Here is a 15418-nt window from a genome sequence, read left to right as displayed (position 1 = left end):
TCTCTGTCTCTCTCTCTCTCTCTCTCTCTGTCTCTCTATGTCTCTGTCTCTCTCTCTCTCTCTGTCTCTGTCTCTCTCTCTCTCTGTCTCTCTCTCTCTCTCTCTCTCTCTGTCTCTCTCTCTCTCTCTCTCTCTCTCTCTCTCTCTCTCTGTCTCTCTCTCTCTCTCTCTCTCTCTCTCTCTGTCTCTCTCTCTCTCTCTCTCTGTCTCTCTCTCTCTCTCTCTCTCTCTCTCTCTCTCTCTCTCTCTCTCTCTCTCTCTCTCTCTCTGTCTCTCTCTGTGTGTGTGTGTGTGTGTGTGTGTGTGTGTGTAAGGTGGGAGTTATTTTAATCTCATGACATCGGCTCATAACGGAGGCTGTAAACTCATTGGTGTCCCCCAACAGCGGACAGCTTTCTGCCTGCTTTAGGTATTTCTGTTCAGCCGTTAACACACATGTTTCTAAAGAGTTATTTTAAGTTGTGTTCACATCGCTAAAGAATGTTCTGATTGGCTGCTGGAGGGAGTGTGTGTGTGTGTGTGTGTGTGTGTGTGTGTGAGACTTGTTCTGGAACAAATGACCTTCATTTGTAAAACTTGCTTACACACGAAACGGGATCAGAATGTGGCAACTTTAAACAACTCTACGCTGATGTGAGCACATTTAGGAGACGGGAAGACTGATCGCTCAGCAGCTGACATGGTAGCATGGTGAATTTTTTGGGGGTTGAGCGCAATTTAACAGATGTTGTGCCTGACCTGTTTCACCATACCATACCAGATTTGTTTATGTGGTGCATTTAAAAACAGCATGGGAGTTGACCGAAGCACCTCCCAACATAGAAACACAAACATGAAATTGCCGATACAACAGCCAGAATACAGCAAACAGATGAAAACCGATAAAGGTAAATAAAACCAGGAAAAAACAGGAAAGACAAAAACACCACAATCTAAAAGCCTTATTACACAGGTGAGTCTTCAGGTGTGACTTGAAAACACCGGTGGACGGTGAGTGGTGGTGCATGGGAGCTCCATACATGAATGCTGGCTCCCCCCTTGACCCCGGCTTTCCACCGGAGCCGTCAGCAGCACGTTACTGCAGCAGCACGTCATAGCTGCTGATAGGAACCGCTGTGGTCAACAGAACCTTTTCCACCGGAGCCGTCAGCGGCGCGAGTCGGCCGCGTCTCAGGAGCAGCATGTCGCGGCCCTTACGCGCCGTTTCTATTTTCTACGCGCGACGCCTCTGAAACGGGTCAAGTTCGACATTTGTGGGGAAGGAAAGACAGGAAATCGGACGCGGAAATGGAGAGAAGCTCCCGAGATTTTCAGAATAAAGAACGTACTGCCTTCCGGTTGCTTTACTTTTAAAAAAGTTACTAACTGTGCGTCCCCGTGAGAAGTTATCACCTAGCTAGCGGTCTCCTTTGTTTTTCAGGTCCGTATTGGCGATTATAAAACGGACAGAACATAAAACACAAACCATGTTGTAGTTTTCTCCTGCTTGTTGTTGTGTTTACTGACGAAGTCACTCGTGTGACTTCGTGCTCGGTCGGTGACAGCTGCTCCCCTGCTGCTTCGCGTCTCGTGGGAAGGGCCAAGCAGCAGCTTACGCGAGCAAGACGTGCTGCTGCAGTAACGTGCTGCTGACGGCTCCCGTGGAAACCCGGGGTGACTTGTAGCACATTTTCGGGTTGCAGAGCAGTAGTTGGTCAGCTGAACGTAGCGAACGCAGTGGCACATAGGGCGTGAGCAAGTCCGATAGGTAGGTCGGTGCCAGATCCCTTCCTCCCTCCCGTGCAGGCAAATGAAAGAAAAAGAGGAAGAGTTAGCATAAAGATGTGTGTGTGTGTGTGTGTGTGTGTGTGTGTGTGTGTGTGTGTGTGTGTGTGTGTTGCTTGCTAGCATCCAACTGCTTTCCCACCGTCCCTGTCTCTGTGTGTGTGATTTATAGCTCAGTGACTCATTCAGCACGATGACTGCGTGGCAGTCTTCCAGGTCAGTTAAACATCCAGGAGGAGCACAAGAGAGGATGTTTCTCACACACGTTTACAACCTAATGAGTGTGTGATGTGTGAAACAGCAGCGTGTTGATGCTCTGGTATGTGAGTGTGTTTTCTGACAGCGGCAGGCTTGCTCCCCTCATGAGTCATCTTCATGTTTAAACTGAATCCCTGAATGCATCTTCACGTCTGCGTGCCCACATACATGCTGACATTACTCTGGTCATGTGGGCTCTCTGGTTCCCCCGGTCCAGTTCTCCTCCTGCTGTCTGGAGCTGACACCTACTGACCGGACCCGGATCAGCACTGTTCAGATCTCAGTCACATGTCAGGCCTTCACACGCGCTCCCATAATCGGCTGCTTGCTGCTTTATTTTCTGCAGACAGCGCCTGCAGCACACATGTATTGTTCAGTTCTCACATGCAGGAGAGCTGTTACGTAACCACACGACCCGCTTGCCTCAGACACTTTATATAAGCACTCATCTTACATAACCCACGACTAATTACATGGTAATGCACACCAACAGAGCAGCTTATGACCCTCTAAACATATGTTTACACACACACACACACACACACACACACACACACACAACAGTGACTCTGCTGGACAATCACTACAGCACCTTTACATTAAGTTAGTCAATCCTGACACCTCAACATGTGATTGTTTACTTTTATGTTATGTTTACTTTATATTTCAACTTGTAGTTTAGACTCATGTTATTACCATGTTTACATTATACATTTACATTTTTGCACCTTAAACTGGCTGTGTGTGTGTGTGTGTGTGTGTGTGTGTGTGTGTGTGTGTGTGTGTGTGTGTGTGTGTGTGTGTGTGTGAGAGCAAGTGGGCATGTCTTACTTATATTTATTACTACCTCTTACGTGAGCTGTCTTTAATGAGCGCAAAGTTAATTTTGTTGTAAACCTGTGCGATGACAATAAAGTAACCTTCTTCATTATATGTGTGTGTATATAGCATATATCCATCTATATGTATGTACATATATATATATATATACATGTCTTCTTTAAGAAGCTTTTCTGTCCTCCACTCGTTACGTGTATTAATGGCACCTGTTTGAACTCATTATCTGTATAAAAGACACCTGTCCACAGCCTCCAACAGTCAGACTCCAAACTCCACTATGGCCAAGACCAAAGAGCTTTCGAAGGACACCAGGAAAACAATTGTAGACCTGCACCAGACTGGGAAGAGTGAATCTACAATAGGCAAGCAGCTTGGTGTGAAAAAATCAACTGTGGGAGCAATTATCAGAAAATGGAAGACATACAAGACCACTGATAATCTCCCTCGATCTGGGGCTCCACGCAAGATCTCATCCCGTGGGGTCAAAATGATCATGAGAACGGTGAGCAAGAATCCCAGAACCACACGGGGGGACCTGGTGAATGACCTGCAGAGAGCTGGGACCACAGTAACAAAGGTCACCATCAGTAACACACTACAACGGCAGGGAATCAAATCCTGCAGTGCCAGACGTGTTCCGCTGCTGAAGCCAGTGCATGTCCAGGCCCGTCTGAAGTTTGCCAGAGAGCACATGGATGATACAGCAGAGGATTGGGAGAATGTCATGTGGTCAGATGAAACCAAAGTAGAACTGTTTGGTATAAACTCAACTCGTCGTGTTTGGAGGAAGAAGAATACTGAGTTGCATCCCAAGAACACCATACCTACTGTGAAGCATGGGGGTGGGAACATCATGCTTTGGGGCTGTTTTTCTGCTAAGGGGACAGGAAGACTGATCCGTGTTAAGGACAGAATGAATGGGGCCATGTATCGTGAGATTCTGAGCCAAAACCTCCTTCCATCAGTGAGAGCTTTGAAGATGAAACGTGGCTGGGTCTTCCAACACGACAATGATCCCAAACACACCGCCCGGGCAACAAAGGAGTGGCTCCGTAAGAAGCATTTGAAAGTCCTGGAGTGGCCTAGCCAGTCTCCAGACCTCAACCCCATAGAAAATCTGTGGAGGGAGTTGAAAGTCCGTGTTGCTCGGCGACATCCCCAAAACATCACTGCTCTCGAGAAGATCTGCATGGAGGAATGGGCCAAAATACCAGCTGCTGTGTGTGCAAACCTGGTAAAGACCTATAGTAATCGTTTGACCTCTGTTATTGCCAACAAAGGTTATGTTACAAAGTATTGAGTTGAATTTTTGGTATTGACCAAATACTTATTTTCCACCCTGATTTACAAATAAATTCTTTAAAAATCCTGCCATGTGAATTCATGGATTTTTTCACATTCTGTCTCTCACAGTTGAAGTGTACCTACGATGAAAATTACTGACCTCTGTCATCATTTTAAGTGGGAGAACTTGCACAATCGGTGGCTGACTAAATACTTTTTTGCCCCACTGTACATAACAACTAAAAATCCAATTTGAATGAAAAGGAGCAGAATGAAGAAAAACATCTTATAATTTCTGCCCCCCTTTTCCAGAAGAAATGATCCATTTATATACAATTTCCATTTGTCAGACGCACACACACACACACAGATTCATTTAGAACGTTTTCCTGTTCTAAATTCCAGAGCGATCATGATCATTGATTTAATTTACATTTTCATAATTATGTAGTACACTCAGTTTGGTACATTTTTTGAATATATAAAATGAAAGTTTTTTCTATTTCCCTTTTAAGGTTGTTCCATAATTTAACACCATTTACAGATATATTCCACTCCTTAATTTTAGTTCTAAATCTAGGTTTTGTAAACATATCAGTTTCTTTCAGCGTGTAATTACTAGTTCTCTTTTCAAATATCCCCTGAATGTTTGTTGGCAGAGTACCTAAATTGGCCCTAATACGTGGTTTGTAAGATTTTCCAGTCTTTTAAATCATGAAATTTCAGTAATTTATATTTAATAAACAACAGGTTTGATGGATCTCTGCAGCCACTATAATTGATGATTCTCAGAGCTCTTTTCTGTAAAATAAATAAGGGTTGTGGATAGTTTTTGTATGTTGCTCCCCAGATTTCTACACACAGGGTATCTGCAGGTCCTTAAAAAGTCTTAAATTAGCTTTTCCAAATTTAAGGCCTTAAAAATCCTTAAAAATGACAAATAATCCTTAAATAGTTTCCAAAGGTCTTAAATTACCAAAGACCCAATAAACAAGATTCTTTTATTTCTATAAAATTTTCGTGAATTCCTAGTTAGTTTGGCATTTTTTGTGTATGATACTGGCGTAAGCGGAACCGTATACATTCGGTTGGTTGTGAAAGGGGGCTATTTTTAGATGAGCACGCTAGTGGGAGTTTGCGCCATGGGGAAGACATGGCAACATTAATGGTAACGGGATGGCTAATCCCACATTCACGGCGTGGTTAGCACCGGTTCCAGGGAATAGCTGGAAATTATAGCTTAAATTTAATTTAAAAAATAGCTTAAATTTGGTCAAAGTGGCCTTAAAAAAGGTCTTAAAAAGTCTTAAATGTGGCTCCCTTAAACCTGCAGATACCCTGTACACATTAAGTCAAGTATGGAACAATCAGTGAATTGTACAATGCCAACAAACCAGAATTAGTGAGTAAAAACTTGACTCTATGTAATACTCCTAAGGATTTGGCAATCTTACCTTCTCTGTAACTAATACGGGATTTCCATGACAAGTCTTTATCAATAAAAAGTCCAAGAAATTTAGTTTCTTTTACTCTTTGAATTTCAGTCCCATCTATTTCCAGTGACACATCACTGTTCCTTTTATCATTAAACAATATAAAATTTGTTTTATTAAGATTCAGTGTCAATCTATTTATATCAAACCAGTTTTTAATTTTAATCAGTTCATCATTTATCACTTTAGCCACCTCCTCAATATTTGATCCTGAGTAAAACAGTGTTGTGTCATCTGCAAACAGAATGGTAACGAGTGTCTTAGATACATTTACCAAGTCGTTAATAAACAAAATGAACAGTTTTGGTCCGAGGACCGACCCTTGTGGCACTCCCCAATAATATCACATAGTTTTGATTTATGATCCTTTATCTGAACAAACTGTTTCCTTTTTTCTAAATAAGTTTTAACCCCTTTGATGAGCCACACCTCTTATTCCATACTGACTTAATTTTCGAAGTAACCTTGAGCGATCAATGACGTCAAAAGCTTTTTTCAAGCCAATGATTGGCTCGGTTAGAATTCTCAGGGTTCTTTGAACGGGAGCGTTACCATCATCAATGCTGTCATTAATTATCTTGAATTGAATTTCAAATCTTTGGAGGATAAAATGGTGGATCCCGTTGGTCTTTTGTTGTCCTTTTAACCTGACTTGCTAGTTTTGTCTTTCTTTCTTTAGTTTAACTAACTGATCTTGCTCCTGCTTTTCCTTTCGCTGTATAATGTTTTATCCGTGTTGCACTTTGGAATCAAAGATGGAAATCAGCTTCTTGCTAACTCGGGCGTACTTATGTAAGAAGGATGTTCTTGAGTATGCTTTGTCCTTTTAAAATAATTAAATCTAATCAAATGAATCAATCTTTGTTTGGGCTGGAAGTGATCCAACCAGAGTCGGATCGTTGCTTTTACTGATTCTCTCCTCTCCTCCAGGCAGCTTCAAGAACTGCAGCGACAGAAGGAGATGGAGATGGAGCAGGAGCGTCAAGAGCGAGAGCGTCAGGAAAAAGAGCGTCAGGAACATGAACAGGACGAGCAGGAATGTCAGGAAAGTGAACGACTCGAGAGACTAGAGCGAGAGATCATGGAGCGTCAGGAGCACGTGTGCCAGGAGCAGGAGGTGCAGGAGGAGAGGCAGCAGCAGTGTGAGATGATGGAAAAGGAGAAGGTTGAGGAAGAATGGCTGGAGAAGGAGCAGCTGGACAGAGAGAGAGGGCGGCGCAGCTCCAATGCTGGTGAGTGTTATGCTCACACACACACACTCTGGCAGCGGTAAAAGCCGGGACGGGGTGGGGTGTACCGTCCAGAGCCGAGCCCAACTCCACAGCTGCCAGAGCTGCATGTTCAGGCTATTTTCCTGTTTGATGTTCCCACACACAGCGCTGCTAGAGCCGATAGTAATGCACCGTAGGTGGGCCCGGGACAGAGAGAGAGAGAGAGAGAGAGAGAGAGAGAAGGTAGTTGGGTAAGGGAGAGAGAGACTCCTCCCACATCAGCAGGTTCAGGCTGGTTTCTAAAGCTTGGTTTATGCTTCATCAGCACGAGAGCGGAGTCGCACACTTTAGCTGACTCGAAAGCTCAACTTCTTTTTTACAAATGGTTTGAATGTTTCTGACGGCACACGTTAGTTATCCTCATGTAACCCTCTTATCTCTATTAAGGTAGCGCGACTCAGGGGTGCGAATGACCGCAGTCACCAATTCTTGTCATGTGTCTTGCCCATGCATGTCTGATCTCTGAGTTGTGTGTACTGAAACTCTAATTTCCCTCTGGGATTAATAAAGTATCTATGATTGATGTGATTGATTGCAGCACACGTTGCAATCAAATCTCAAATGGATTAACACTTATACGTATACGAGTAATTCATAATAAGTGTCCCCAGCAACCTTCCAGCCACACTCAGGTTTACAGCAGCATTAACGCTAACTGTCAGCCTTGGCACGAACACACAGAGTCCCACAGGATGAGAAGTTTAGAACGTAAGAATTAGGCTAGCTATGGTGGAAACATCAGAGCACGGTCGTGTGATTGGGGTTGGTTTAGCTAAAACACACAAGGGCTGCAGAAATGTACAGAAGATGAATCCAAGAAGAGAAAATCAGTTTGGACCTATAATTATATCCAGAACAAGCTCTCCCTTCAGTTTTCTTTCAGTCACTACATCCCTCCGTTCATCACTCGCCACCTCTCTACATCTCTACCCTTTACGTTCTCCATCATCAGTAACTTTTTACATCCTTCGCTATATGTCTTGTTCTGTCACCCTCTTTTTATTCAGTGTTGCTCTGTCACTTTCTAAATCACTCTGCAGATATTTTTGCACGAGTTTTGTTTTAAAACCATCTGTGAGCCCGTCAGCGTTTTTGATTTGAACTTTTTTATAGTGAAGCATCTATCTGGGCTGTGTTTACTACTTATTTAAAGTTGTTATAACCAATCTGGAAGCCAGGTTTGAGTGAGGCCAGCTCAAGGGGCCATTTTGGTTTTTTATTTTTGACACCAACAAGGAAGCGGCAAAAATTGCAGTTCCACCATCATCCACTAGGGGCTGGCAGCAGAAGTGAGCAAATCCTCATTGAATCCCATGTTAAAAATACCAATTTAACAGCAGAAATGACCATGTTTACTGCCTGGTTCACAAAACCACTTTAGGTCAAAAATATCCGGTTCACATCCATGACAACTCAGAGGAGGTGAATTTTTTTGTAACTCTTCTGTTTGAGTGGAATTAAACACTTAAAGTTCTGAATAATTAATGAGCATCAGAGCCAGTGACTTCAGAGCTAGCTCCGGGGAAAGGCCTCAGTCACACGTTAACAGATGTTTGGCCATTTTGATTCTCTGAACTTTAGCTGGGTCCTCTGTACCTTTGGATGTTAATCATGGAATTATTTGGACAACGAGGGCAAGCTGTGGTCACCGATCATCCAAGCAGTTTCTGCTTCGTTTTATCAGTAAGTACATTTATGTTTCTGTACCTTATTACGCTGGTTGAACGGGGGGACGCTCTGTCATTTAGAAGAAGAAGAAGACGGTCTTTTATGTAGCACCTTTCAAGATAAAAATCACGAGGCACTTCACAAAAACAATAACAAAAAAATTTAAGTATAAAAAGATTTTTTAAATATGTTTAAAAGGAGAAAAGAAAAAAATGTGAGTAAAGGGAGAGAGAACATGAATAGGAAAGAGGGAAATCAGTGGATCCCAGGAAAGGCAGAACAAGGAGAGGGTGATGAAGGTCCCACCAAAGCCTGAAAAGATGTGTTTAAAGGAGACCACTGAGTCCACTGATCTCAGGCTCAGGGGGAGAGAGGTCCAGAGTCTGGGGGCCACAGCAGCTGATGATCTGTCACCTTTGACCTTTAGCCTGGTGCTGCACAACCAGTAGGCTCTGGTCACTGGACCTCAGGGAGCGAGATTGACGGGGGTTCAGTCTCTTAGCCTCCTTGAGGTTCTTATGGTCGGTCCATATGATTATGGGGTGTTCAGAGAGATTTAGGAGACTCTTTGTTCACATGGGATGGGTGGTCCTAGGGTATGGGGTAGTCAGGGTGCGGTTTTGGTGGTGGACGGTGATGCAGCACTTGACGTGGGTAGGGGGACTGGTGGAGGACTGACCCTAGATATTTGCCTGCAGTGAAATGCCAGGAGTCTGGTAGCCAATGGTCTGGAGTTTAAGAAGGCGATGGAGGTTATGGACACACCGCCAGATGGTATTTGTGTACAGGAAACGTGGCTGATACCGGTTTTGTGTTTTAAATTGTATGGTTATGTTTGTGAGAGGTGGGATAGGGTGGGTAGGCCAGGTAGGGGTTGTGCCATGTTTCTTAAAGACGGGCTGCAGTATCGTCGGCGACAGGTTGTCGGTGACCTGGAGTGTGTGGTTGTTGAGGTGTGCTCTGCTAAAGGGGTGGTGAATTTTTATAATCCGGTTATGGGCTTGGTGGGTGAGGCTCTTCACAGTTTGTTGAGTGAGGATGCCGCAACGGTGTTGTGGGTCGGTGATTTTGATGTTCGCAGTGGCTTGTGGGGGGACATTTGCAGCACGTCGGGGCCTAAGGACTACGGTCATGTCGCTGTGGGGTATAGTTCACAAGATTTCGGGTGCTCAGTTGTGGCATCACCCGTGCTTGGTGATGGGGGCCAGTTGGCCGTCAGAAGATGGGACAAAGGCAAACTTGTTGGGTGCTCATTTTCAGAAAGTTTATACCTCGGCAAACATCACTTCCTATTTTCCCCAGTTCCTCCAGAGCTCTGAGTTCATCCAAAACTCACGCCGAATCACCATCCTGGGGAATCAAACCAGATTTTTCAGTGGAAAATGTGTCCTTTGTCTGCATCTTATTTATGTGCCTTCTGTTTGTAGCCTTTCAGGTCATCTCCAGCCCCTCCAGTTGTAGCTCCAGCCTCTTTGTCCCCAGCTCGGTGTGTGTGTGTGTCATTCCCCAGCTTAGTGTGTGTGTGTGTGTGTGTGTGTGTGTGTGTGTGTGTGTGTGTGTGTGTGTGTGTGTGTGTGTGTTCTTCTCCAGTCAGGTCCGGTGTCCTCCCCTGCTCCTCCTCCCTGATTAGGTATTGCCTTCACCTGGTTCTCTCCCCACACACCTGCAGCTCATCTGCCTCCCATTATGCCCCAGTCTATAAAGCCCTGTCTGTTTCTCATTGTCTTGTCGGTTCATTGTTGTTTGTCAGCGTGATTTATTCTGTCAGTCTGCCCGTTCCTCTGGTGTTTTTGGATCTCCTGATCATTTCCTGATTTTTGGATTTTGGCTCCCTGCCTTTTGGATTTATTTTTATTTTTGGACTCTTCCTACAATAAAAGGATTTTCTTTATATCAACTCCTGCCTCGTGTCATCCTGGGTATCTGCGTTTTGGGTCCAAACAGTCCTCTCAACGTGACAGAAACATTGCTCAGGTAGCCCGTAGCATTTAAACCATGCCCAATTGGCAGTGACCCCTCCTTTCTACGGGAGCCGTCAGCAGCACGTTACTGCAGCAGCACGTCTTGCTCGCGTAAGCTGCTGCTTGGCCCTTCCCACGAGACGCGTAGCAGCAGGGGAGCAGCTGTCACCGACCGAGCACAAAGTCACACGAGTGACTTCGTCAGTAAACACAACAACAAGCAGGAGAAAATTACAACATGGTTTGTGTTTTATGTTCTGTCCGTTTTATAATCGCCAAAACGGACCTGAAAAACAAAGGAGACCGCTAGCTAGGTGATAACTTCTCACGGGGCCGCACAGTTAGTAATTTATTTTTTAAAGTAAAGCAACCGGAAGGAAGTAAGTTTCTTTATTCTGAAAATCTCGGTAGCTTTGCTCCGTTTCCGCGTCTGATTTCCTGTCTTTCCTTCCCCAAAAATGTCGATCTTGGCCCGTTTCAGAGGCGTAGCGCGTGTAAAATAGAAACGGCGTGTAAGGGCTACGACATGCTGCTCCTGAGACGCGGCCGACTCGCGCCGCTGACGGCTCCGGTGGAAAAGGTTCTGTTGACCACAGCGGTTCCTATCAGCAGCTATGACGTGTTGCTGCAGTAACGTGCTGCTGACGGCTCCGCCACGGCTCCGGTGGAAAGGAGGAGTAAGGGGCCTAAAGTGTGCCATGAAAACATCCCCCACACCACTACACCACCACCACCAGCCTGCACAGTGGTAACAAGGCATGATGGATCCATGTTCTCATTCTGTTTACACCAAATTCTGACTCTACCATTTGAATGTCTCAACAGAAACTGAGACTCATCAAACCAGGCAACATTTCTCAGTCTTCAACTGTCCAGTTTTGGTGAGCTGGTGCAAATTGTAGCCTCTTTTTCCTATTTGTAGTGGAGATGAGTGGTACCCGGTGGGTACGAGCTATTAACAAGATAGGACTTTACTGTCACACCGAATATTTTACTGGAGATGTTTTTCTGCTCAACATCGACTCCTTAAACATAAACCAGGTCTGTATAGCCAATGTCACCCTGTTCTTCATGCACCAACAACTCCAGCTGCTGCATTCAAAGTTCAATGAAACGGGGATCCGTGCTGCAACCGCCACAATGAATATGCATGTTTCCAGTAGTGCAGACTTGAACATGTTTGCCAAATGATTTGTGCTAAATTAGATTTTTATTTGACTTCAAAAAATGCAAATTTTTACATTAGATATTAGAGAAAATGGCGACGGCTTTCCTTCAAATTTAAATTCAAATTCAAAAATACTTTATTAATCCCAGAGGGAAACTGATTGCTGTAGTAGCTCAGAATAATAATAATAATCAAGTCATCAAAGAGTTGTTGTATATTACAACGGCTGTTGGCAGGAAGGATCTCCAGTAGCGGTCAGTGTTGCAGCCAAACTGAAGAAGCCTCTGACTGAAGACACTCTTCCGTTGTCGGACAGTCTTGTGAAGAGAATGCTCAGGGTTGTCCATCATGTTCTTGATTCTCTGGAGAATCCTTCTCTGCATCATCTCCTCCAGCGGTTCGGAAACTGCCGAATCTCTGGCTGAGTCCTTGAAAGGGCTTGGAGTTCCTCCGTCTTGTTGGCCAGTGATGTCACATCCAGGGTATCCGCGGGTCCTTGAAAGGTCTTAAAAAGTTTTAAATTTACTTTTCCAAATGTAAGGCCTTGAAAATCCTTCAAAATGACAAATAATCCTTAAATACAGTTTCCAAAGGTCTTAAATTACCAAAGACCCAAAAAACTAGATTATTTTATTTCTATGAAATTTTTGTGAATTTCTAGTTAGTGTTCAGCATTTTTGTGTATGATTTTGGCGTAAGCAGAACCATGCACGTTCAGTTGGTTGTGAAAGGGGGCTATTTTTAGTTGAGCACATTAGCTGGTTAAGCTAGTGGGAGCTTGCGCCATGGGGAAGTGCAAGTTTAATGGTAACTGGATGGCTAATCCTACGTTCGCGACGTGGTTAGCACCGGTTCCAGGCAATAGCTGGAAATTATAGCAGAAATTTATTTAAAAAAATTAGCTTAAATTTGGTCAAATTGACCTTAAAAAAGGTCTTAAAAAGTCTTAAATTTGGCTCCCTTAAACCTGCAGATACCCTGTCACATTGCCCACTATGATCGATGGAAGAGATGGTTTGAATTTCCTCTTTCTCTGTCTCCGTTTTGCTCCCGCTCTGCACCCACGCTTCTTGCATTTTAGCTCATTTGGGATTTGTGGCTTCAACTGAGGTATTATTTCAGCCTTTCCAATGTTAATCAGCTGCTCCCGATTGTAAACCAGCTTGTTGCCATGGTTACGCGTCATAACAAATGCTCAAAAAGTGAAAAAAGCTAAAAAAAATAGCAGTAAAAATTCTCCAAGCTTCACAGCACCAGAAACAGAAAAGTGAAGTGTCCAAAAAATACAGTTTTTCTTGAAACTATAAGAAAAAATGCTCAAGAAAAGGCAAAACTTACATATAGTCAACAGAGCTACTCCAACATGCAGCCACCCAGAGCAGCGCAGTTCCAGAAAAAGCCATCCCTCGCAATTAGGCTGCCATTTTTGAAGTCAGGTGGGATGGCTTGATGAGTACTTCAGGCGAGTGACTTCCAAGTGCATCGTGATGTGTCGGAGACTCCTGGGTTAGCCTATAGAAAAGCCCTTCCACACAGTTACACTGCACAAGCATTAACAGGCAGGTTTACATAGAAACTGTTCATTACTTTATTGTTGAAATACTTTTGTCACTCTGAGTTTAACATGTAGGCTGCACATCTAAATAGTCTTCTACCCCCTTGTCCCGCATCCCGTCCTCGCCACTGATAGAAAATAGACTCGGGGAATGCTCGGGTCAGAAAGTCCTGACAGATCTATGTCACACTGTCGCTTAACGTTCATGAACTCACCCATCGTTGATGACGACAGGCAACGCTGTTGTGGGTTTAACGCACAGGAACCATGTGTTGACTTGTTGAAGCTAACCGCTAACACGCAGCAGATTTTTGCCAGGCTTGTATTAAAACATCAACGTTGCAAAGCAAACAGTCAGTGGTAGAGTCATGTTGCTGTTAGCCAATCAGAGGAGAGATGTCCAAATATCAGGAAATAAGAGCCCACAGAGATTGACTCACAAGTCGTCGTTTTGTATCAGAGACAGCAGATGTGTTGAAAAACGAGCGCTGAACAGATTGTGAGAGTTAAGCAGATGTTTAGAGAAGACGAGACCTGGTTGTTGGTCCAGAGCCTCGTCTACAGGTAGGTGACTTCTGTACGGACCTGAAACACAAGCTGCTCTTGCAGGTGGATCAGAGGCGGTTCATGTAGCCACAGAGACACCCGGTCTACTTTCTTCTCGGCTACAGTTCAGAGCTCTCTACAGAACCAGAACTCGACTTCAGAATGTTGGACCCGTCCCTCTGTCGCAGCTTGCTACAGTAGATTACAAGAGAACTTCAGTTTTTGACCTTGGTCCTGAGGACAGGTTCTGTTCTGGCGGTTCTGGTCCTCAGGCTCTGTGTCTCAGTCCTCTGTGTTGACGCGTATCCACTAACATCCTGTAGTGATCTCAGGTTATCCAAGTTTGGTTCCTGCTTCATCTGCTCCTTTTCTTTTGTCCTCCCTCAATCATTTTCTCTCCTCTCCTTCTGTTCTTTCCTACATGTTTGCACAATGGCTGCCCCCCTCCCCCCACCCCACCCACCCACCCACACACCCCCTTACAACCCCGTGTCCCTGACCTGGCCCGGTTCCAGCCTTTGATAGCACGCTCCACAACACCACACCTCAGGAGTGTGGCAGGATGTCTTCCACGCATGTGTCTCCATCCACCCCCACCTACCCAGCTCCCAGCATGACGTCATCCTCATCCACTGCTCCCCCAACCCCGCCACTCAGGCAGTCAGCCTCCCGGTTTGCCACGTCTCTGGGTTCGGCCTTCCACCCGGTCCTGCCTCACTATGCCACCATTCCCAGGCGACAGCTGGCTTTTCCTCAGGCTCCGTCTCCTCCTCCAGCCCAGGTCACCTCTCCTCTCCCCGCACCCAAGTCCATGGTGTGCTCAGCATCCAACTTTATCCCATTACCTACCTCCACTCCGGTCATGATTAGCAGTCCACCAGGAAAAGCCATGGGTCCACGTCCTTTTGTCCCCATGGTTGCCCCGTCCCCTCTGAGCCAGAAGCCTCCATCGCCGTCGCCCAATGGTCCCCCCACGTTCCCTGCACCTTCCCCTGTGACCATCGCACACAGCCATACCCCTCTTGGCATCACCTGTCAAACGCCACCTCCCCCTCCTACCCCTTCTCCTCTCCCCTCACCCATGGCTTCCTTGACATCTTCCTCGTTTGTCTCATGTCCCCCGTCCTCGTACCAGCCTCCCAACGTGCCGTCTCACTTCACAGTGCTCCCTGCTACTGCAGCTGCTACCACCTCTGCCTCTGCCGAGCACCTCTCCCTCCCCGTGGGTCCGGACCGGTCAGGGTCGGGAGAGCCGGAGCCCTGCCCGGTTCTGGGGGGCTCCTCCTGCCAGCCCCAGGGTAAGGCCTCCAGTCTGAATGCTGCTTTCTTCTTCTGTTCTTCTTCTCTTTGCCTCTGACTCACATGCTAACACAGGTGTGATGACTGTTTGTGGTGTACTGTCTTAAAACCGGCCTCAGAATAAAGTGTCCTGTTAAACCATTTAGGTCAGGGGTCGGCAACCTGCGGCTCTGGAGCTGCACGCGGCTCTCATCCATCTGATGCGGCTCTCTGTGCTTGTAAAATACTGAATGAATATTAAAATAAAATGATTTTAGTTATTCTGCTGCTGCCGTTGATCGACGCGCTCCAAGCCCCTCTCCACTCGTTGT

General features: G+C 45.4%; 1 protein-coding gene and 1 long non-coding RNA gene across 7 annotated transcripts in view; one reads left to right on the top strand and one right to left on the bottom strand.

Annotated features, from left to right (window-relative positions):
- The window catches only part of enah (ENAH actin regulator), an 80591-nt gene that overhangs the window by 45095 nt on the left and 20078 nt on the right, over positions 1–15418 (top strand). For 4 of the 6 annotated variants that reach the window (XM_015975507.3, XM_015975506.3, XM_015975504.3 and 1 more), the window contains exons 5-6: positions 6570–6871; positions 14324–15106. In XM_015975507.3, coding sequence (XP_015830993.3) covers positions 6570–6871; positions 14324–15106 — 1085 coding nt within the window. The remainder of the gene's footprint in view (positions 1–6569; positions 6872–14323; positions 15107–15418) is intronic. The other 2 variants (XM_054734065.2, XM_015975508.3) reach the window with 2 other exon arrangements.
- Positions 11862–14267, bottom strand: LOC139063513 (uncharacterized). The gene is made up of 3 exons (XR_011516874.1): positions 13478–14267; positions 13046–13219; positions 11862–12212 (listed from the first exon to the last, which is right to left on the bottom strand). It is a non-coding gene; the product is annotated as an uncharacterized lncRNA (long non-coding RNA).

This window comes from Nothobranchius furzeri, chromosome 2 (assembly GCF_043380555.1).
Source record: "Nothobranchius furzeri strain GRZ-AD chromosome 2, NfurGRZ-RIMD1, whole genome shotgun sequence".
Classification (NCBI taxonomy): Eukaryota; Metazoa; Chordata; class Actinopteri; order Cyprinodontiformes; family Nothobranchiidae; genus Nothobranchius; species Nothobranchius furzeri.
The sequence above is the reverse complement of the archived record's forward strand: the minus strand, read 5'-3'. Positions and strand labels throughout refer to the sequence as shown.